Below are 22,199 nucleotides of genomic sequence, written 5' to 3' on the forward strand. Positions count from 1 at the left end.
TGGAGAGCTCTAGCTGCAGATTCATTACCTTTGAATTTCCCAGGTGTTAGGCTGGATCAGGAAACTTTAGCTAAGCAATACTACTTGCATGCGCTGTCAGGTGGCTCCGATCAGCTCCGCGTCACATCATTGACGTTGGTAGCGTCGCTTATGATGTCGCAGTATGTGTATAGGAGCCACCCAGGCACATATTTTCTTTCCACAACAGGATTTTCTCGAGCGTGACCACAATCCAAAGTCGTGCACGGACTGTGGGCTATGGCTCCGAAGACCTTGCGGGGCGGGCATTAAAGCTTCTTGCCGCCTGGCAGATGACACCGTCCAGCGAGACTCCGCTGAGGACCCGGTCCCGATCGAGGTAGAGGAGGTCGCGGGACCACTCGCGGAGCCAAAAGTACTCTTCATCCAACTCGAGGTCCTCGGGACACATGGGGAAGAGGCACAAGAACAAGAAGACCAAATGGACTTCATCTTCACCTCGACTGTCGTCTGTTGACAAAGGAGGTAAGGAGCACCAACGTTCTAGGAACGGTTCTGCGGAGCCAGAGACAGGGTCCAATTCGCGCCTCCCTCCCTTTCCGGGTGTCAGAGCGACCCCCGCTCAAATCAAAGATTCTTACGCGGCCATGTGCTGCATATTTGAGCGGGCAGACCTCTCTTGTGAGCCCTCGGGACCAGAGCATAGGGGGCCCTGTCTGATTCAACATTATTGGCTCTGGCCATGGCGCCGGTGGGGCCTCAGAGATCCGATCACGGATCCGGGTTGACGCTGGTCGTTCCACAGCGACCTCCCCAGAAGTCGGTGCACTCAGTGCCCATCAGCTGCACCAGCCCCATCCTTATCCATGACAACACAGAGTCGGAACAACGTTGCTTGATTCCGATTTCGAGGCCAATTGAGGGGTTCTATGTTGTCACCTGAACACTCTAAGGATGTGTTAGGCATGGAAGAGGAATGGGAGGGGTCAATGGACCTTTTGAAACACCAGGATGACTCTGCGAAGCACTTGGACTGGTATGGGGAAATTGGGGGAGCCAGTGGACTGGATACTTCTCCAGATACTGCCATGCTCTCTCCACCTACTGTGGCTACGGAGGGGGAGCATCTTATACCATGTTGGTCAAGAGGGCAGCCAAGGTCCATGGATTGGAGCTGCCCTCAGTGGAGGTCAAGACTTATCTCCTGCCTGAAGTGCTTCAGCCTGGAGTTTCCAACTCAGAACCCCTTTTGCCCTTTAGTGAAGCACTGACTAATGTCCTTCTAGGTACATGGTACAAGCCAGCACATGGTCTCCTGTGAATAGGACAATTGAACTGCGCCATCGCCCAGCTCCGGGTGACCCAAAGTTCCTCAGCCAACACCCCACCCCAGAAAGTTTGGTGGTGCAGGTCTCTACATCCATGGGCATGTTCCCTTCCGCCACTCTGAATATGAGGTTGGATCCATTAGGTAAGAAATAGTTTTCTTCCTCCAGTCTGGCATTGCAGTCAGTGAATACCCCATTCTATTGGGCCGTTTCGTCCACTCGGTTTAGGAGACGGTTGCACAAGTACTGCCACAAGTCCTGGAGGAGGCCTGGGCTGTGCTCTCTCAGGCAGTTAAGGATGGGAGAGATGCAGCAAAATTCACCATAAGGTGTGTCCTTGATATGATGGATTCGTTGAACAGATCGATTTCCACGACAGTGGCCTTGAGGGGCCATTCCTGGCTTAGGACAACTGGCTTCTCGGGTGTTGTCCAGGCAAATTTGATGGACATGCCCTTTGATGGAACCTGTATTTTTGGGGAAAAGGCAGATTCGGCCCTAGTGAGGTTCAAGGACTCTCGAGCTACAGCCAGATCCTTGGACCTCTCTGCGACTCCTCGTGGCCAGTCTACCTTTCATCTCATTTGTTGCAGCGGAAGGGGTTTCCAGCCACGTCAGCCCTATCCCAGCCACCATCCTGCGCAGGTTTCCCAACATGCAGGGACGTGGACCCTGTTCGTTCCAGCTTAGGAATGGGAGGCAGAAGTCGGCGGCGGCCCTGCCCTAGGCAACTGCAACCTTCAAACACTCCTAATCTGAGTCTGCAGGATCACACCACTCTAGTTGGCAGGAGAATCCATCATCATCTACTCCACTGGAGGTCCATAACATCGGACAAGAGGGTCTTGCAGATCATTCAGGATGGCTATTCTCTTCAGACAGAGGATAATTTAAAATTACTCCAGCAGAAAATTACAGCTCTCTTGGCTAAGGGAGCTAGAGAAAGGGTCCTGGTTTCAGAAGTAGTCAGTGTCTGTTATTCCCACTACTTTTTGATTCCGAAGAAGAACAAAGGGTTGCGGCCCATTTTTGATCTTTCGGCCGTCAATCTCTTCCTCAAGAAGGAGAAATTCAAGATGCTCACTCTAGCTCAGGTCTTGTGTGCCAAGTGGAGTTGGACCTCCAGGATGCGTATTTTCATCTCCCCATCCTGCCGGGCCACAGGCGTTACCTGCGGTTCAAGACAGGCCACAAGCACTTTCAGTGCACCGTATTCCCCTTCGGCCTTACCAGTGCCCCTCGGGTGTTCACCAAGGCGATGGCGGTGGTAGCAACTCATCTGCGCAGATAAAGGGTGTCAGTCTTTCCCTATGTCGACAACTGGCTTTTGAAGTCGCCCTCGCCCTAAGCTGTAGTCTTCCACTTTCAGACTACGGCAGACCTCCTGCACTCGCTGAGGTTCTCTATAAACATGCCTAAGTCACACCTGACTCCTTCTCAGATACTCCCTTTTCATCGGAGCTGTTCTGAACACAGTGCAGTTTTGGGCTTATCTCGCGAGCAGATATTCCAGGATATTCAGGTTATGATTCTGATGTTTCAGCCTCTATCCTGGATTTCGGTGAGACTGACTCTGAAGCTGTTGGGCCTCATGGCCTCCTAAATCCTGTTGGTAAAGCATGCCAGGTGGAGTATGCAGGCTCTACAGTCATATTTGATGTTCCAGAGGGCACAGCATCGGGGAAATCTCACCGACATGGTTCAGATTTGGGAAGCAATTGCAGTGGTGGTTGATGAACCACGATTAGGTCAACGGCAGTCCCCTCTCCCTTCTCCAACCAGATCTTACAGTTGTGACACATGCATCACTTTTGGGATAGGGCTTCCATCTGGGAGAGGTGGAAATCAGGGGACACTGGTCTCCAGCGGAGATGGGGCTCCACATAAATTTGTGGGTGCTCCGAGTGGTTTGATTGGCTTTGAAAGCATTTCTTCCATCTGTCAAGGGGAAGTTGGTGCAGGTGTTCACGGACAACACCACTGCCATGTGGTACTGCAACAAGCAGGGCCAGGGTGGGGTCATGGACCCTTTGTCGAGAGGCCCTGCATCTCTGGGCATGACTAGAACAGCAGGGCATAACCCTGGTGGATCAAAAACTGGCAGGTTCTCTGAACGCCAGGGCAGACGAACTCTGCCGTCGATGCCTAGCAGATCATGATTAGTGTCTCCAGTTGGAGGTGGCACAAGGTCTCTTTCAGCAGTGGAGAGAACCTTGGTTAGATTTGTTCGCTTCCAAATAGAACGCACAGTGTCAGCAATACTGGGTGCTGGAGCATCCAAGGCGGCTAACGATCGGCGACGCCTTTAGTCACGAGTGGAGCTCAGGTCTGCTGTAAGTCTGCCCGCCTATACCACTCCTGCCCAAAGTTCTGAAGAAGATCAGGAGCGACCAGGCCCAAGTCATCCTTGTGGCTCAGGACTGGGCGAGGAGATTCTGTTATCCAGAGCTTCTGAAAATGAGCATTGATCCTCCGATCAGGCTGCCCCTTCGGGAGGATCTTCTATCACAGCAACAGGGGAGGGTTCTCCATCCGGACCTGTCAACTCTGCACTTTCTTATATGTGGATTGAGCGGCGGCAGTTGATGGCTTTTGACCTTCCTCCCGAAGTATGTAATGTTATTTTGGTCGGCCAGGCGGCCCTCCACTACGACGGTATGTGCCTGCTGTTGACATGGTATTATACTGTACAGAAAGGTCTATTGACCCTCTTTCTGTTTCTCATTCCACTGCTCTTTTATTAATTGTAACCCTTGCCCAACAGGGCTCTGCTTTGTGAAATCTCAAGGGTTATCTTTCTGCTCTGTCTACTTTTTTGCGGCCGCCAGACCAGCCCTCTCTCTTTAAGTCTCATATTGTACATATGTTTCTAAAAGGGCTGGCTCACATGTTTCCACCCATGTCCTTTGTTATGCAGCAGTGGGACCTTAATTTATTCCTCACTTATCTTATGTGTGCTCCTTTCGAGTCATTACACAACTATCCCCTCGGCTGCTTACCATCAAGACAGCCTTTTTATGGCAATTACATCTGCCTAGAGGGTGAGTGAGTTGCAGGCGCAATCTTGTACACCTTCCTACATGATGAATTTTCCGGACAAAGTGGTGCTTCGCACCCGTGCTTCATTCTTGCCAAAGTTTGTGACCCTATTCCGTCTGGGTGAATCCATCATGCTGCCCACCTTCTTTGCTCCCCCACATCCCTCTAAGGAAGAGGAGCATCTCCACCGACTGGACCCAAAAAAGAGCGTTATCATTCTACCTTGACCGCACAAACGAGTTTGGGTGGACAACAGAATCTTTGTTGGTTATGTGGGAGCTAAGAAGGGGCAGGTGGTGCAGAAAAGGACCATTTCTCGTTAAGTCGTTCTCTACAATAAGATCTGCTATACCCTGGCTAAGAAGCAGCCCCTGAGGGACTAAGGGCCCATTCCACAAGGGGAAAGGCTGCAACCATGGCCTTGGCTGGAGGAGTCTCAATCCTTAACATCTGTCAGGCGCCAACATGGGCATCCTTGCACACATTTGCCAAGCACTACTGCCTGGACAGTCATGTCCGCAGGGACGGGTATTTTGTCAGTTCAGTCCTGCAGGACTTCCTAGTAATAAGGTATTGGTTCGAAGCCCACCGCCAGGATGGTATGGCTTGGATATCTAATTCAAAGGTAAGTCTCTATCAGATGAACAAGTTACTTACCTTCGGTAGCGCATTATCTGGTAGAGACTCTATCTAGTTGCAGATTCCTTACAGCGCCAACCATGCCTCCCAGCTTTGCGGACCAATGTTGTTGGGATAGGGCTACTCCATTTTAAGGGCCCTAAATTTGCACACAACTAAGTAAGTTACTGTGTGGCTCTGCGCATCTGGTGTGGAAAATACTAAAAGTACTGACGACCACGCCCTTGGGTTGCGCCTATATAGGTACCGCAACATCATAACCGACGCCGACGACATCGCGCAGGGCCGTATGGAGCTACCTGCAAGGGGTATTGCTCAGCAAAGGTTTCCGGATCCAGCCTGACTCCAGGAAAATTCTAAAGAAAGGAATCTGCAGCTAGATAGAGTCTTTACCAGAAAATGTGTTACTGAAAGTAAGTAACTTGTTTGTCAACACTCGTAATAGCCAGATAATGGTGGTGTAACTATGGAAACTTTTCATATAAGACAGGCAGGATTTAAGAGTTGAAGCAAGGCATTTGGAAAAGCAGGTCATAATTCTCGATCAGCTGAGCCTGGTGGTTATAGAAGGATTATAGAGAATAGGTGAGAGGCCACAACCCTGTGGACTGACCCAAGTATTCAATGCTAGCTAGTGGAACCCTTAGTGTACAATATACTAAACAGTACTTCATGCACAGAAACCAACCCATCTTAATCGGAAGAACATTCTTATGATTAGCTTATTACATTGGATTTTGATAAATGTTCAAATGCAAGTGTCTCTATGAATATAAACATATACACCAGGCTTATAATTGCATTCTGGTTCACCACAGCTTTTGAGGTGTTTATTTCCAGGAACCTACCTTGTGGCTCTCGCACTACTTGTCGAGCACTACTCGTGAGTACACCATCTGACCATTCTCTGGTATCCATGTCAATATGTCCAAGCAACTGATGTCGAGGCATGGCCTTGGGATTCATGGTATACTGCTTTACAACTTTGCCAACTTTACTAAGTGCAGCCCTCAACATCTTCCAAAGTGTAGATTTGCCAGCACCACTTGGCCCAACAATAACTACGCCCATTCTCTGTCGAAGCTGTTCATATAATTCCAAGGATTTTTTAATCTGGTGATAAAAAAAAAGTTTGATTGCAAATCCTTAATGGAAACTCAACACATTGCGATTGAAAATCAAATATTTCAATTACTTTCCATTTTTAAAGCAATATAGAAAATAAACTTAATGGGGCCAAAAATAGTTAATGCTAGCAAAATGAAAGAATGCCAGCATTAAAGTTAGTCCTCAATTTCAAATTTCACATTTATTGTCAGTTCGAATTTAGCAATTCATCGATAAGCACAAAGATTAAACACAAATTTTATAAAGTACAATTCAAATTGTTAAAAAGACAGACCATTAACATTCAGGCTATATAATCAATAAAATTAAAGTCATAAAATGCTAAAATAATCGGGCATTGATAGTCTTTTAAAAAGTTGGATCCATCAACAGAAATATTGGTTAAATGGATAGTGCCTATAATGCAACAGTGCTGAGATCTATACAAAGGCAATGATGTTTGCTGTATTGACCATACAGACATAATAAAATTGTCCACAGCGAACACCAGAATTACCCTAGGGTCACTTTTGCATATACTTAGGGAGTAAATATGGTCACACAGCCCCATAGCCCAACACATTGGGGCAATCAATCAAGAATGAGCCCTACAAAAAAGAATGCTCATCTGTAGAACGGCAGGCTGGACAAAGTTTTGATTTGTAATCAACTAAGTCCAAGATAAAACGTAGGTGGCCAGAGGAAGGTAGCCATAGTGAAATTGCAGGAAAAGAGAGAGAGCCTGAGTCAGATGGATAAAATCGAGGGCGTTCTCTAGTTTAACTATATTTTTGTGCATTAAAAAGGTTTAAGTCCTGCTACCTAGAGAGTCGGAGAATTCGTTGGATGTAATAAAGTTTTCCCAATATGCCTGATTGATAACACCCTTAGTGTTGCTATTGATGGTTAGGGGGGTCGATCCAGAGCCTTCCCAACTTCAAACTATTGAAAGTTAGTTCAATATAAGCCGACTAGCGCTATAATTTCACATACAACTTCTTTATATGGATTTAGAGCCTCTTTCGACTAGACCCAAAACCAATACATTAAGGGTAGCAATCTTACCTCTTTTGTGATGGGCTTGATGGCAGGGTCCAGTCTGAGTTGCAGGAGAGGGTCCCACACCCCGGGCTACCAAATACCCTTATAAAATTGTTTAAGCCCACTTCGAAAGGAGAAGAATTATAGTGGCTCCTCAACTCGCCTCATATAATGCAGCACTCTTAATCTGGGTATTATAGATCTCCAAAAGTTCTTCATCGATTGCTTTGAAATTTTGACACAACGTTGGATTCGAATATGCCCGTGTCAAATACGTGCATTTTTAATCAAAAGCCAGAACAGACTCATAAAAATGTCATTTTTCGTTTGTTCAAAATCTTAAATCTCCAAAAGTTCTTCACTGATTGCTTGACACAACATTGGATTTGAATAAACGCGTGTTTATATATACACAACGTTGGATTCGATTACGCGTGTGTCCAATACGCGCGTGTTTTTAATCAAAAGGCCGAACAGACCCTATCGATTTGGTTGCTGCGCAACAACTACAATGGACGCATAGAGACAATAGTCTACATATATTAGGATGGACAGTTGGTGTCAGGATGGTAGACCGGGAAGTGGGTGGAGGGAGGGGGGAGGAGTTGGTTCACTTTGCAACATTAAGAAAGGATGCATAGAGACAATAGTCTACATATATTAGGATGGACAGTTGGTGTCAGGATGGCAGACCGGGAAGTGGGTAGAGGGAGGGGGGAGGAGTTGGTTCACTGTGCAACATTAGTGCATGTTTATATATACACAACGTTGGATTTGAAAACGCGTGTGTACAATACTTGCGTGTTTTTAATCGAAAGGCCTATCGATTTGCTTGCTGCGCAACTTCTACAAGGGACGCATACAGACAATAGTCACAAAAACATATTGTATACTCACAAGCATTGTGAAATTAAACATATTAGAAACGTGCACTTACTCTTTTCTTTCTCTTCCATTTAACCAGACTGAGCCACAGCAACGTGTGGCCGTGTACAGCTAGTGGATATATATATGTATATATATTTATATATATATATGTGTATATATATATATATATATATATATATATATATATATATATATATATATATATATACATATATACATATATATACATATATATATACACATATATATATATATATCAAGCGCTCAAAACTCCGAACCAATTTCCGAAGGAGACGACACAGCGTGGTGAAAGAACTTTCTTTATTCCAAAAGTCGCTTACGACGCGTTTCGCCTGACCCAGCAGGCTTGGTCACGATAGGTTTTGTGTTAACACATACATACATTTAAAGTGCTCTATGCTGACGTGATGCATCACGTGACAAGCAAATTCATAGAAATGGAAAAGTTATTTACACATATTATCATCGTGCACAACATTCAAGTCAAAAGCTTATTATTTTTCAGTGCCATTTTCAAAGAAGCCTCAAAAAATGCAATTTACATAAATAAAGCATCTAATCAAAGTGGAAAAAACCGTGAAAGAATGAATAAGAAACAATACATATTTCTTTTATAATTCGTCATTCCTCTACCCCTAATTCGGGACATTTTCACACAGTTTTAGGTAAAGTCAATACAGCCCAAGTGGGCTTATTTCAATTCACCAAACCACCTTAAACGGCAATTTATGAGCAGTAATCGGCTTCTAATTTCGATATTATTTGACTAATATTATCATTGTGCATAGATGATTTACTGGTACTTTTTCCAGAAAAAATAGAGCCCCAGTGGGCAAACCCAATCTATTCTATTTATTGACTGTAAGAGCACTTGATTAAAAACAATCAGTTACTTTAACTCCTAGAGGAAATGAACTTTTGTTTATGCAGGAAGTCAGATACACCACAAAAAATTAATTGATTTTAAAGTCATAATATAAATCATAGGTGAGTGTATAGATCTTCTTCAATGTTTAATCCATACGGGCTTTTTGTATTTAGTTCAACTATGTACCATGACTCTAGTTTGCGCAGTTTTTTTACCCTATCCCCCCCTCTTTCATTCAAGGGCACGGAGTCAATCACATAGTAGGACAGACTGTTTACATTCTTATCATGGAATTTTTCGAAGTGTCGGGCGACTGGATATGTTCTATCAGCATTTTTTATCGCCCTCAAATGTTGTAGTATCCGTTGGTGAACGGGTTTAATTGTACTACCAACATACTGTAAATTACATCCACAGCTCAAAACATAAATCGAAAATTCCGTTTTACAGTCAAACTGTCCTTTGATTTTTTTCATCCTGTTTGAGAGACCCGGTTTGTATGTACTGGTGTTCCTCCCATGCTCACAAGCCTTACATTTTTTGCATTTAAGAAACCCATCTTTTCTAGCCAACCAATTGCTTCTATTTGTCTTCTTTTTTGTCTTAGTCAGTATGGTTTTGACTAGCAGCTGTTTAAAGGATTTCGCCTTTCTAAAAGTGATCAGGGGTCTGGTGCTTAAAGCTGGACCAATAATTGGGTCATTCTTAATGACATGCCAATGTCTGCTTAGTATTTTCCTCACAGAACCATGCAATTTGTTGTAGTTCGTGATTATTCTGCACTCATTCCCTTCCTGTTTCTTCATTCTCCTATCCCTAAAAAGGACTTCCTCTCTTGTCTTTTGTCTGACTTTATTGAAAGATGTCTCCAGACAGTTGTTACTGTACCCTCTTTGCTTGAAACGCTGTTGTAAATCATTTAAAGCATTCTCTCTGTCTTGTGAGTCACTGCAGTTCCTCAACACTCTAAGACCCTCCCCATAAGGGATACTGTTCACCAAGCAGGTGGGATGGAAGCTACTGGCGTGTAGCACAGTGTTTCCGGAGGTCTCCTTCCTGTATATTTTAGTTTGTATTCTACCATCCTTTACATAAACAGTCAGATCTAAAAAGTTGACAGATTCAGTACTAGCGGTACTAGTAAATTTAAGATTCAAACTGTTCTGCTGTATTCTTGCCAGAAAGAGATTGAGGTCTACCATGGAGCCTTTCCAGACAACAAATAAGTCATCAATAAAACGACTCCAATGGAGGATGTTATTCTCACATTCATTTTGGTACTGCTTCCGGATCACCTGCTCCTCCCACCAGCCCATATGCAAATTCGCATAGCTGGGGGCGAAGCAGGTGCCCATCGCAGTACCACAGGTTTGATGGAACAGTTCATTATTAAAAATGAAGAAATTATTTTTCAAACAGGTAGAGACCATAGACAACAACATTTGCGTGTGAGCCCATAATTTGATTGGTCTGGTTCCTAAAAAATGTCTAATGGCATTCAAGCCATCGCTGTGTTTAATGCTTGTATACAGTGTGGTAACGTCGATAGTTACCAAAATCAAATCATCCTCCCAAGGTATGTCATAGATGGACTTTAGAAAATCCCCTGTATCAAGAATATATGAAGGTAATTGTGATGCCAGGGGATTAAGAAAGGAATCAATAAATTTAGAGGTGTTCTCCAACCCACTACCAATGGCGGAAATAATTGGTCTACCAGGGGGGTTGTATATGTCCTTATGCACCTTCGGGAGCAGATAAAACACTGGGGTGACTGGATTAGATATCTTCAAAAATTTCAATTCATCATGGGTGATTAGGGCTTGGCTATACCATTTCTCCAAATCTGAATTATACTCAGCATGGCTATTAAACATCAATTCTTGTTTAATCCTGACATAACAAGCTCTATTATTTAGTTGTTTATAGGCTTCAGATATATATTTCTGCCTGTCCCAGAGAACCACGTTCCCACCCTTATCCGCATTTCGAACAATACAGTTTTCATTCCGCTTGATTTTTTCAATAAGGGTTGCCTGAGCTTTTTCTTGCTTGTTGAATTTTTTATTGCACACACTGGTACACTTTTCCAGATTCTTAAGATCATTCACCACCAAATCATTGAAGATATCAATATTATCCCGTGCAGTGTAAGGAGTGAAACGCGACCTCGGGCGAAAACCAGTTGGGTCGCTAGCATTGATGGTTAGTCCTTCAGCTCTTGCCACTTCATCTGCGTGGCTCATAAGTTCCGAAGGTTCTAATGTTTCCTCTTCATCAAAATTTTCATCATTGCCATCTATCCTAAAAGGAGGATGAAAGTCTAACATGAGGTCCATGTCTTGTACATTCAATTCACCAGGAATACTCCCACTGTTACTGGGGTTCAAAACTCCGCTGCTCGAGCTTGGGTTCATAGTGAAATGTTTTTTTAGTTTCAGCAGTCTAGCAAACTTGAAGATGTCGATGCGTGTTTGGACGTAGTTAAACCCGGCTTCTGGGCAAAATGACAGGCCCAAGTCGAGTGTTTGTTCCTCTTCAGTGGAAAGTTCCAAATCTGTCAAGTTAATTATTGATGGTTGTTGCTGGCATATGGTTGGGACAATGATTGTTGACAGTTGTGCATCTACTCTTTGTTTTGCACCTTGGCGCCTTTTGCGCCTTTGCCTCTGCCTTTTGCCCTTGGAGGTTTGGCGTAGTCTACCTTGGTTCTTGGGCGGAGGTTGAAGCGCCGGTCCTCTTGAAAAAAAGTAAGTTCATCTATTACAGTGGGAATTTTTTCTCCCATTTCACCGCTAGGACCTTCATCCGCCGAGGTTAGTACATCCGAGCTAGGTACACTGCTCGCCCCAGATTGAGAAACTTGTTGTTTTTGGGTAGCACTGCTCATTTTTAATCTCCTCACATTCTCGAATTTCTTGGCAAAAGTATAGATCTGCCCACGATCATAGTCTTTCTTGTCCCTTATGAATTTTTGAGCCTTTCGTTCTTTAATGGAAGTTGCCAGTTTTTTTATGCGTTCCCCCATCTCCTTTTTATAAACGGTTATCGGCTCTTGGTTTTCTTCTTTTGCCAACATGTCATTGATTTGCCCTATTTCCTCTAGCATCTTAGCTCGGTCTTTCTCCGCATATTTAATTAAGATCCTAAGCATGCGGAATGAGGATTCTTGATTGTTGTCCGCCCACTCCTGCAACATCAGCGGGTCAGGGTCTTCGTAGGTTGGGGCCACAAGTATTCTTAACCCCCTTGGGATTCGCCCTACTTCAAGGTATCTTTGTAGGGATCTCGACTCCCACCATTTAGAGAGCTCCCCTCTGGACAATTTCTCAAGACGCTTTAAGCGGATCAAAACATCAGGCATCTTCTCATTGCGCGCTTTAGTTGTTTGCTGTTTAGCCGCCACACCAGTGGTTACTTCATCAAAGATCAGTAGCGCTTCCCGCTCACGCTCGTTCATTTCCTCTTCTATCGACATTTTGAGTACTTTTCCGTACTTCCTCGTCTACGCGTTCTCTCACCAACCGCTAGCGTGGGGATGAATCCAATCTCAAAGCCCCAGTGTAGCTTTCCCTCTTCCTCAATACCACGGACACTCTATGCCTCGAACCACACACTACGCCCTTCCCGCCGTCAGACAAATCTCAGGTGCTCGCTCTTTGCGCACTCACCCTTCAGAACTGAAACGGCGTTTTTTCCGGCGAGCGGGTTCAGGGCACAGCGAAGAGTACTCTGTAGCTTCTCTTTCTTCTTCCGTGGGAGGGGAACGGCAGCAAACAAAACACCTCCGAATGCTCACGAACGGCTGCTGTCTCCAAATCAGAGGGCGTGTCGTCTTTCCGGCCTCATGAGCAAGGCAGGATTCACATCAAGCGCTCAAAACTCCGAACCAATTTCCGAAGGAGACGACACAGCGTGGTGAAAGAACTTTCTTTATTCCAAAAGTCGCTTACGACGCGTTTCGCCTGACCCAGCAGGCTTGGTCACGATAGGTTTTGTGTTAACACATACATACATTTAAAGTGCTCTATGCTGACGTGATGCATCACGTGACAAGCAAATTCATAGAAATGGAAAAGTTATTTACACATATTATCATCGTGCACAACATTCAAGTCAAAAGCTTATTATTTTTCAGTGCCATTTTCAAAGAAGCCTCAAAAAATGCAATTTACATAAATAAAGCATCTAATCAAAGTGGAAAAAACCGTGAAAGAATGAATAAGAAACAATACATATTTCTTTTATAATTCGTCATTCCTCTACCCCTAATTCGGGACATTTTCACACAGTTTTAGGTAAAGTCAATACAGCCCAAGTGGGCTTATTTCAATTCACCAAACCACCTTAAACGGCAATTTATGAGCAGTAATCGGCTTCTAATTTCGATATTATTTGACTAATATTATCATTGTGCATAGATGATTTACTGGTACTTTTTCGCCAGTAGGTATATATAGTTAGGACGGTTTACCATAGGAAATCCCCAACATTCTATTGGGAATAACTTTGGCTCTGGTTGATGAATCTTCGCAAATTTCTCAAAGAAGATGGCTCGCTCCGCTCCGCTCCTTCCCTGAAAGTTTGGGGGGGATTCGTCAAGTGGGGGCTGAGAAAAAAGGGGGGTCCCAAAACGTGTTTTCCCCATGTTAATTTCCATAGGACCTTTAGACTCAGCTACAGCTTGAACCGCTGAAGGGAATTACACCAAACTTGTCAAAATGGTAGTGTCTGGTATGCAGATCACGCTTTTGGTAAAATTGTGTAAATCCCTCCAGTGGTTCCTGAGAAAATTAAAAGAGAAATCAATTATATATCTATAAGCGCGAACGCGTGCGCGCACCCCGCGATTTTTCGCGATTTTTTTTTGGGGGGGGGGGTGTTGGGGGGTTTGTCTCTTTCATTTTAATGTTTTTGTTTTAATTTCGAGGGTGCCCACCCCTCGTTTTGGCCCCCGAGATCACCGCCGCCGCCCGAGCTGCCTTAAGATGGCCGCCGCCTGGTTGTGGGCGGGGCCGGCGAAGGAGCCGCGCTCCGATTTGTCAAGGAGCTCTGACGTCATCGCGGGGCTCGCCTCAGGGCCGCGCTGGGATTGGCCCATCGTTCGGAAGATTTCCACATAGGAGGAATGGAGCTAATATCGCAAATACACGTTTCTTTTTCGTGTTTCCCGTTTCTTTTTAACTGCAGAGAAAACATATTCCACTACACTCAACAAATATCAAAACATCCATTCCTTTTCCTATATTGAAAGAGCAGTTACTCCAGCCACAGCCCTTGCCTGGGATTTCCCCACATTCTTGAAGGGAAGGGAAATCCACAGTAGTGAAGCAGTTTTAAACTTGCCAGGAATCTTTTTGTGAATTCCTTGCAGATGTTGTATTCGGCAGGAAACCTATTTTAACATTCGAAAATATATTAGCGAATAGGTCCAACCGTATTTAGAAAGAAAATAAGTCATATTTAAGTGTTTTTAAGGACGGTCTAACAGTAATTACATGCATTGGAAGTGCTGCATGTCATGTTCCATGCAGCTCATGGCTGAGGTTATAGTAACACCTCCTTCGAAAACCTAAACCTTATGCATTTTATCGTCGATACTGAAATTCGGCATACCTTTGACTGTACATACTCTCTCTTACCCTACGGTTATCAACAGGTAGGGTTCAGTAATAGTCAGCAATTGCGGGATTACTTTTATATTTTTGTTTGTTTCTGCATAGGTTTCAGTAGTGAAAAGTCTGTGCCTTTTCCTTCTTAATTTTGTCAGAATTGCATTTTGTGTATTCCTAACGCAAATCGCCTAGGACCATTTATAACGTTCTGCTTCGAATTCCACTGTTGAAGGTTGTTGATGAGGGCATTATTCAAAATAGCGGAGCAGCGAAAGTGCATGGAAGCTCTGCGTGGCACCTACTGTTGAGATTCTGCAACATCTTTCTGCATTACAAATTGAGTCTACAGAGTTGCTAATGTCTTTACGACCAACTGCAAATTTACAATATTTGTGAATGAGGCAGAATGAGTGTGACCCAACTAAAAATAAAAAGCCAGAATACTGTGACAAAATAGGGGTATTTCATGAAAATCACAAGCTGGTTTGTGGGTACTAAAGTAGTAAATTTATTGAAATGTACAAGCAAATAATTTTAACAGCATTGTATTTTGTAAAATAATGTGTATGGGGGCAAAATCTATTTACTAAAAATCAAAAAGATGTCTTAACAGTAAAAATTGCCATGTTACAAAAATAATAAGTGGGCATTTCTGAGGAAATTTACTAATTATTTTAGGTGGAAAGCCGGACAGGGACGAACAGTGTATTTACTGAAAATGACAAGTTGATGGTTTGGACACAAAGTAGTGTGTGTGTGTGTATGTGTGTGTATGTATATATATATATAAGCGTTTAGATGTCATCAGTGATGTCACTGACCATGTCATGAATGATGTAATATGTGACATCATCAGCAGTGGATTGCGGGTGCGCGATATATAGTTAGGGCAACTAACTATATATGAAATTTCAATGGTTTTGTGTGAGTAAAATATGTTTTTGTAAATGCTAATTCCTAACTATATATGGTCTATAACCTATGGTTTTTTCATTGAATATATATATACATACATATATATAAATATATATACATATATATACATATATATATATATACATATATATATAGATATATATATAGATATATATATATATACATATATAAATATATATATATACATATATATATATATATATACATATATATATATATACATATATATATATATACATATATAATATATATATATATATATATATATACATATATAAATATATATATATATATATATATATACATATATAAATATATATATATACATATACATATATAAATATATATATATACACATATATATATATATATATATATATATATATATATATATATATATATATATATATATATATATATATATATATATATATATATATATATGAAGCAAGCACCTTCTCTCGAAGAAAGAAGCAGAAGCCTCAGTGGGGATTTAAAAGGTAACACCGTTTATTTCAAATGAATGGCGAATGCATTTCGGCCGGTTTGGCCTTCGGCAGTGCCTGCGGTGAATTTAATGGAAGTCCTGACGCTCTGCAGTTTAAATGTACCTAACCGCACTATTATAGGTGCGAGTATCTGCTCCGCCCCTCAGCAACAGTATCCTCAGGTGATAGTTCAACCGGTCCGAGAAGGTCTGCGGACTCCGTTTCCCAGGATGCAACAATGGCTCCCAGGTGAGTGATGCTCAGGGTCGTTCTTGGGGTGATCCAAGAGAATAGCAGGGGGTGAGGTGCTCTGCACAGCGTTCTGGAACCCCGCAAAGTGAAACTTGTGGTGCCGCCTTAGGTCCCCTTCACCTCATCGACCATGAGTCCGAGTGCAAATTCGCGGGAGCAAGAAGACAATGCAACCCGCCCTGGCTGAGGGAATACCTCGCTGTACCGCTGCAGATTGCTCGGACTGCCGGCGAGCCTGGAGATTTTCAAAAGCTTGAAGAAACAAGAAGATGCCGAAGCAGGAACCAGATTCTCCGGGCCACTTGTGATGAGGGGGCTTCTGAAACGCGCTTCTGGAACACGCGTGACAATATGAAGCAAGCACCTTCTCTCGAAGAAAGAAGCAGAAGCCTCAGTTTGGATTTAAAAGGCAACACCGTTTATTTCAAATGAATGGCGAATGCATTTCGGCCGGTTTGGCCTTCGTCAGCGCCTGCGGTGAATTTAATGGAAGTCCTGACGCTCTGCAGTTTAAATGTACCTAACCGCACTATGATAGGTGCGAGTATCTGCTCCGCCCCTCAGCAACAGTATCCTCAGGTGATAGTTCAACCGGTCCGAGAAGGTCTGCGGACTCCGTTTCCCAGGATGCAACAATGGCTCCCAGGTGAGTGATGCTCAGGGTCGCTTGGGGTGATCCAAGAGAATAGCAGGGGGTGAGGTGCTCTGCACAGCGTTCTGGAACCCCGCAAAGTGAAACTTGTGGTGCCGCCTTAGGTCCCCTTCACCTCATCGACCATGAGTCTGAGTGCAAATTCGCGTGAGCAGGAAGACAATGCAACCCGCCCTGGCTGAGGGAATACCTCGCTGTACCGCTGCAGATTGCTCGGACTGCCGGCGAGCCTGGAGATTTTCAAAAGCTCGAAGAAACAAGAAGATGCCAAAGCAGGAACCAGATTCTCCGGGCCACTTGTGATGAGGGGGCTTCTGAAACGCGCTTCTTGAACACTCGTAACAATATGAAGCAAGCACCTTCTCTCGAAGAAAGAAGCAGAAGCCTCAGCGGTCGCCAGTAGGTAGTTATAGTTAGGGCCTAGTTTCCATTTGAAATCCGCAACATTCTATTTGGAATAACTTTGGCGCCGGTCGACGAATCTTCGCGAAATTCTCCAAGAAAATGGCCTGCTCCGCTCCTTCCCTGAAAGTTTGGGGGTGATTCGTGAAGCGGGGGCTGAGAAAAAGGGGGTCCCAAAACGTGTTGCAATTTTCCATAGGACCTTAGGCCAGGGCTACAGCCCGAACTGCATAACGGAATTACACCAAATTTAGCAAAAAGGTAGAGTTCGGTTTGCAGATCATGCTTTTTGGTAAATGGTGTAAATCCGTTCAGTAGTTCCTGAGAGAATCAAAAGTAAAATCATAGATATATATATATCTAGGGATGAAGTACCGTACTCTGTACCTCCCCGAGCACGAGCTTTATGCTAATTGGCTGTCAACACTTCAAACCAGGAAGTGTTGGCAGCCATCTTGTGCCTCGGTAGAAACGAGGCACAAGAAAGCAGCAAAAAAACACGAAAAACACGCAAAGGGGGCAGGGTAGAAACACCCTGACCACCTAGCCTGCTCAGGGGGTCCCACAAGTACCCCAAAGGCCTCACGCTACACAGCCCCCCTTCTTAAAAGTTTTTTTTTTTTAACGGGATCGGGAGGAGGTCACGCACCCTCCCTGCACCTATCTGCAAACGAGCCCCCTGGTGCGTTTGCACAGGTAGAACTAATTCCACTTGTATACTGGGGGTCCCTAGGGGCCAACTAGCCCACCAGGAGCCTCCAGTATGGGCCCGGGGGCTCCCTTGCGGAGAGGTATAATGAGGCCACGCCCCTTTTTACACCTCTCTGCAACGCCAGGTACCTCCAGTACGCAGCCTCCTGGTGCATACTGGAGGTACCTGGTGGTAATTAATTCTCTAACTTAAAACGCGCAACAGGGCGTGTTTGCAGACATATCACCTCAGGCTACGCCCCCTTCCTTCACCACCTTGCAAACACGCCCTGTGTCGCGTTTTATGTTGGGGAATTAATTCTCTTTCAATTCCAAGGGTCCCTGAGGGCCAAATAGCCCAACAGGTAACTCCAGTATGCGCCAGGGAGCTGTGTTGCAGAGAGGAGTTCAGAGGCCATGCCCCTTTTTACACCTCTCTGCAACGCAGCTCTGTGGCGCTCACTGGAGGTACCTAGTGGGCTAGTTTGACCCTACGGACCCTTAGGATTGAAGGGGACTTAATCTCTCAACTTAGAACGGTGACAGGGTGCGTTTACACAATTGTGAAGGGAGGGGACTGGGCCTGACGTGATATGTGCAGACACGCCCTGTGGCGTTTTTTAAGTAAGGGAAAAAATTCCACATCAAACTTGAGGGACTGTGGGGGCCAAGTAGCCCACCAGGCGCTTCCAGGAAGCGCCACTGCTCTGCGTTGCAGAGAGGTGGTGCAGGCCGTGCCCCTTTTTACATCTCTCTGCTACGCAGCTGTGTGGCGCTTACTGGATGTACTTTGAATTCCAATTTACTTACCTGTTATCAGGAGAGACCTCAGTGCTGCACATTTGAGCCCAGTACTGATTCTGAAAAGTAATTCTAACCATACTTACCAGTAACTTGAATTTCCTTCCATAGGCTAACATTGACTGGTTTCACTTGGAAATTCTTCTAAGTGTGGAGTTTTAGGACTTTAAAATATTAACCTAAAATCATCCGAAAAACGAATTCCGATTTACTCACCTGTTATCAGGAGAGAACCCAGTGCTGCATCTGTTAACCCAGTACTGAACCTGAAAAGTAATTCTAACTGTACTTACCAGTAATTTGTATTTGGTCCATAGGAATCCAAATATTCTATAAAAATCGCCTGTATGACTTAAACGCATTCTTTCAACTGTTTACAGGAAATGCATCAGTGCTGGATCCAGGATACACCACTGAGTAAGAAAAAGTACCGATAACACTACTTACCTGCTAAGTGAATTTCCTCCCATAGGATAACATTAGTAATTCTATGTGAAAAAGTTTCGAAGTGTCAACTTTTAAAATACAATAATATTCCATAAAAATCACTACTGTAACCAAAATGCTTTTACTCAACTGTTTACAGGAGATGTCCAAGGACTAAATCTAGGATCCAGTCCTGTGGTTAAAAAAGTAATCCATAAAGTAACAAATTGCATTTAACTAGAAATTCACATTGAGCTCAATATTGCATTGTATTTGAAATTGTGTTGCCTATTGCAACAACTTTAAGTACTGTACTTAAAAGTCTACTGCCTATTTCCAAAGTATTTAAACTAAAGTAACTAATTCTGAGAAGGTATATTTTGTAATGTAATGTATAATGTGAATATAATATACTTTAAAAAATAAAATATCTATAGTGTAAAAAAATGTAGTAAATCAGTATAAAAAAATATATATAACAATACATTTAAACTTAGTCATTTACAAAACCTATGAAATTCACTGAAAAAACCATAGGTTTCAGACATGTTAAAGTTAGGAATTAGCATTTAAAAACCTTTGAAATTCACTGAAAAAAACATAGATTTGAGGCCTGATATAGTTAGGAATTAGCATTTAAAAAACCTATGAAATTCACTGAAAAAACCATAGGCTTTAGGGGGTTTATAGTTAGGAATTAGCATTAAAAAAAACCTTTGAAATTCATTGAAAAAACCGTAGGTTTTAGGGGTGTTATAGTTAGCTGGACATTTCACTCGTAAAAAACCATTGAAATTCCTCCGATATAGTTAGTTGTACTAACTATAACTGGCGTGCCTGCAATCCACTGCTGATGATGTCACATATTACATCATTCATGACATGGTCAGTGACATCACTGATGACATCACTGATGACCTCTGAAATGACTGGTATGACCTTTCAGCACTCATTATAAAATACGGAGTACCATATTTGAAACCATTGTCACATCAATACAATTTTCTAAAAACCCACTAAGTGATTACTACACCAACACACACGTCTACACACCTACCTACAGATTCACTCATACATGCTAACAAAGATCAATAGAACACTATTAAATATACTTATACACCTACATCGACATTACACACCAGCACACATCATATTGACTTATGCAGTCATCCTACTCACTTACTCAAATAATATATCATACTTACATTTACTCAGCTACACACTTATACAAACACCACTTTATTATTCATATAGTAACTCAGATAGTAACTCATACTTAGTGTGTTATAACATCACTATTGCATGTATAAAGTTTTCGATACAGTCACTCATACAATCACTGAGTCTTATGTATACTTGTTTATATACAACAACTGTCACATACACTGCCTTTTATATTTCTACTTTGTTGGACATGTATCATTGAGAAATATATTTACTCATCATCACACCCATAAAGACATTCACCCATCCAAACAACTGTTTCCACATACAGCCTTAACCTCATATACCTACTAAATCAACTATTTACACAACTTTTGACAGTCACACACCTCCCACCCAACTACACACACATTCACTATCCCATACAAATACTCACTTAACTAATTAATACGTAATGTAGACTTTCAAATAGCTGGTCACCAACTTATGTAGTAGTTTACGCAACAAGAGATGGAGTGATATAGATATTCACACTGTTTAATCACTATCCCATGTATTTAGAGAAACACTTTAAATTAGTCACTTAGACGGTCAATCACAGTGCTACTAAATCCTTCATCCAGACACTTATACATCCACTCAGTCTTCAATGCACATTGCTATATATATAATACTTATTTAAATATCAAACCAAACCGCATTCACTGGATGATGGAATCAGTGATATCATCAGAGATGTCATTAGTGATGTCACTGACCATGGCATGAATGATGTAATATGTGACATCATCAGCAGTGGATTGCGTGTGCGCAAGTTATAGTTAGTGCAACTAACTATATTGGAGGAATTTCAATGGCTTTGTAAGAGTGAAATGTCCAGCTAACTATAACACCCTTAAAACCTATGTTTTTTTCAGTGAATATATATATCACTCTCTCCAATTGCTGCCTTCGCGGTTTCACCTACCTACGGTGTCGGTGCCTGCTGCGGTGGCAGCCGCCATAATATTCAGAGAAAAGAAGCAAGTGGCACACCAGGGATTACTGCACAATCTTTTAATGTGCACCAAGACGACATGTTTCGTTGTTAGCCCTTTCTCGAAAAAGGCTAACACCGAAAAATGTCATCTTGGTGCACATTAAAAGATTGTGCAGTAATCCCTGGTGTGCCGCTTGCTTATTTTGTCTGGAATTCTGGAGTAGGAGTTTGTTTGACTGGAGATATATATATATATGCATACATATATATTCACTGAAAAATCCATAGGTTTCAGCCATGTTATAGTTAGGAATAAGCATTTAAAAAACCTTTGAAATTCACTGAAAAAACCATGGGTTTCAGGCACGTTATAGTTAGGAATTATCATTTAAAAAAGCCTTAGAAATTCACTGGAAAAAACCATAGGTTTCACACATGTTATAGTTAGCTGGGCATTTCACTCATACAAAACCATTGAAATTCCCCCGTTATAGTTAGTTCAGCTAACTATAACTCGCGCGCCCGCAATGCACTGCTGATGACGTCACATATTACATGACTCATGACATGGTCAGTGACATCACTCATGACATCACTCATGACATCTCAAATTACATCACTGATGACATCATCCAGTGAATGTGTGTCTTTCTGAAAAATAAATATTTTTTATGTATATCTAAAGGTCGATGGAAGAATAAATGGGTAAATAAGTGTGTAAATGGATGTTTTTTTTGTAAAATTGATTGTATAACTGACTTATTAAGTGTATCTTGGTGAATATATGTATTAGCGAGTAATGTTTAAATATTTAAATACCCGTATCAGTGTTTAATTTTGTGTATAGTTGGCTGCATGGGTTGGTGAGTAGATACATGACTGTG

General features: G+C 42.7%; 1 protein-coding gene across 3 annotated transcripts in view; it reads right to left on the bottom strand.

Moving 5' to 3' along the window:
• The window catches only part of DYNC2H1 (dynein cytoplasmic 2 heavy chain 1), a 1,560,829-nt gene that overhangs the window by 958,476 nt on the left and 580,154 nt on the right, over nt 1-22,199 (bottom strand). For all 3 annotated transcript variants that reach the window (XM_086935265.1, XM_086935264.1, XM_086935263.1), the window contains exon 38: nt 5,834-6,098. In XM_086935265.1, the coding sequence (XP_086791391.1) occupies nt 5,834-6,098 (265 nt within the window). The remainder of the gene's footprint in view (nt 1-5,833; nt 6,099-22,199) is intronic.

The sequence above is a fragment of the Lissotriton vulgaris genome, chromosome 8 (assembly GCF_964263255.1).
Source record: "Lissotriton vulgaris chromosome 8, aLisVul1.2, whole genome shotgun sequence".
NCBI classification, from domain to species: Eukaryota; Metazoa; Chordata; class Amphibia; order Caudata; family Salamandridae; genus Lissotriton; species Lissotriton vulgaris.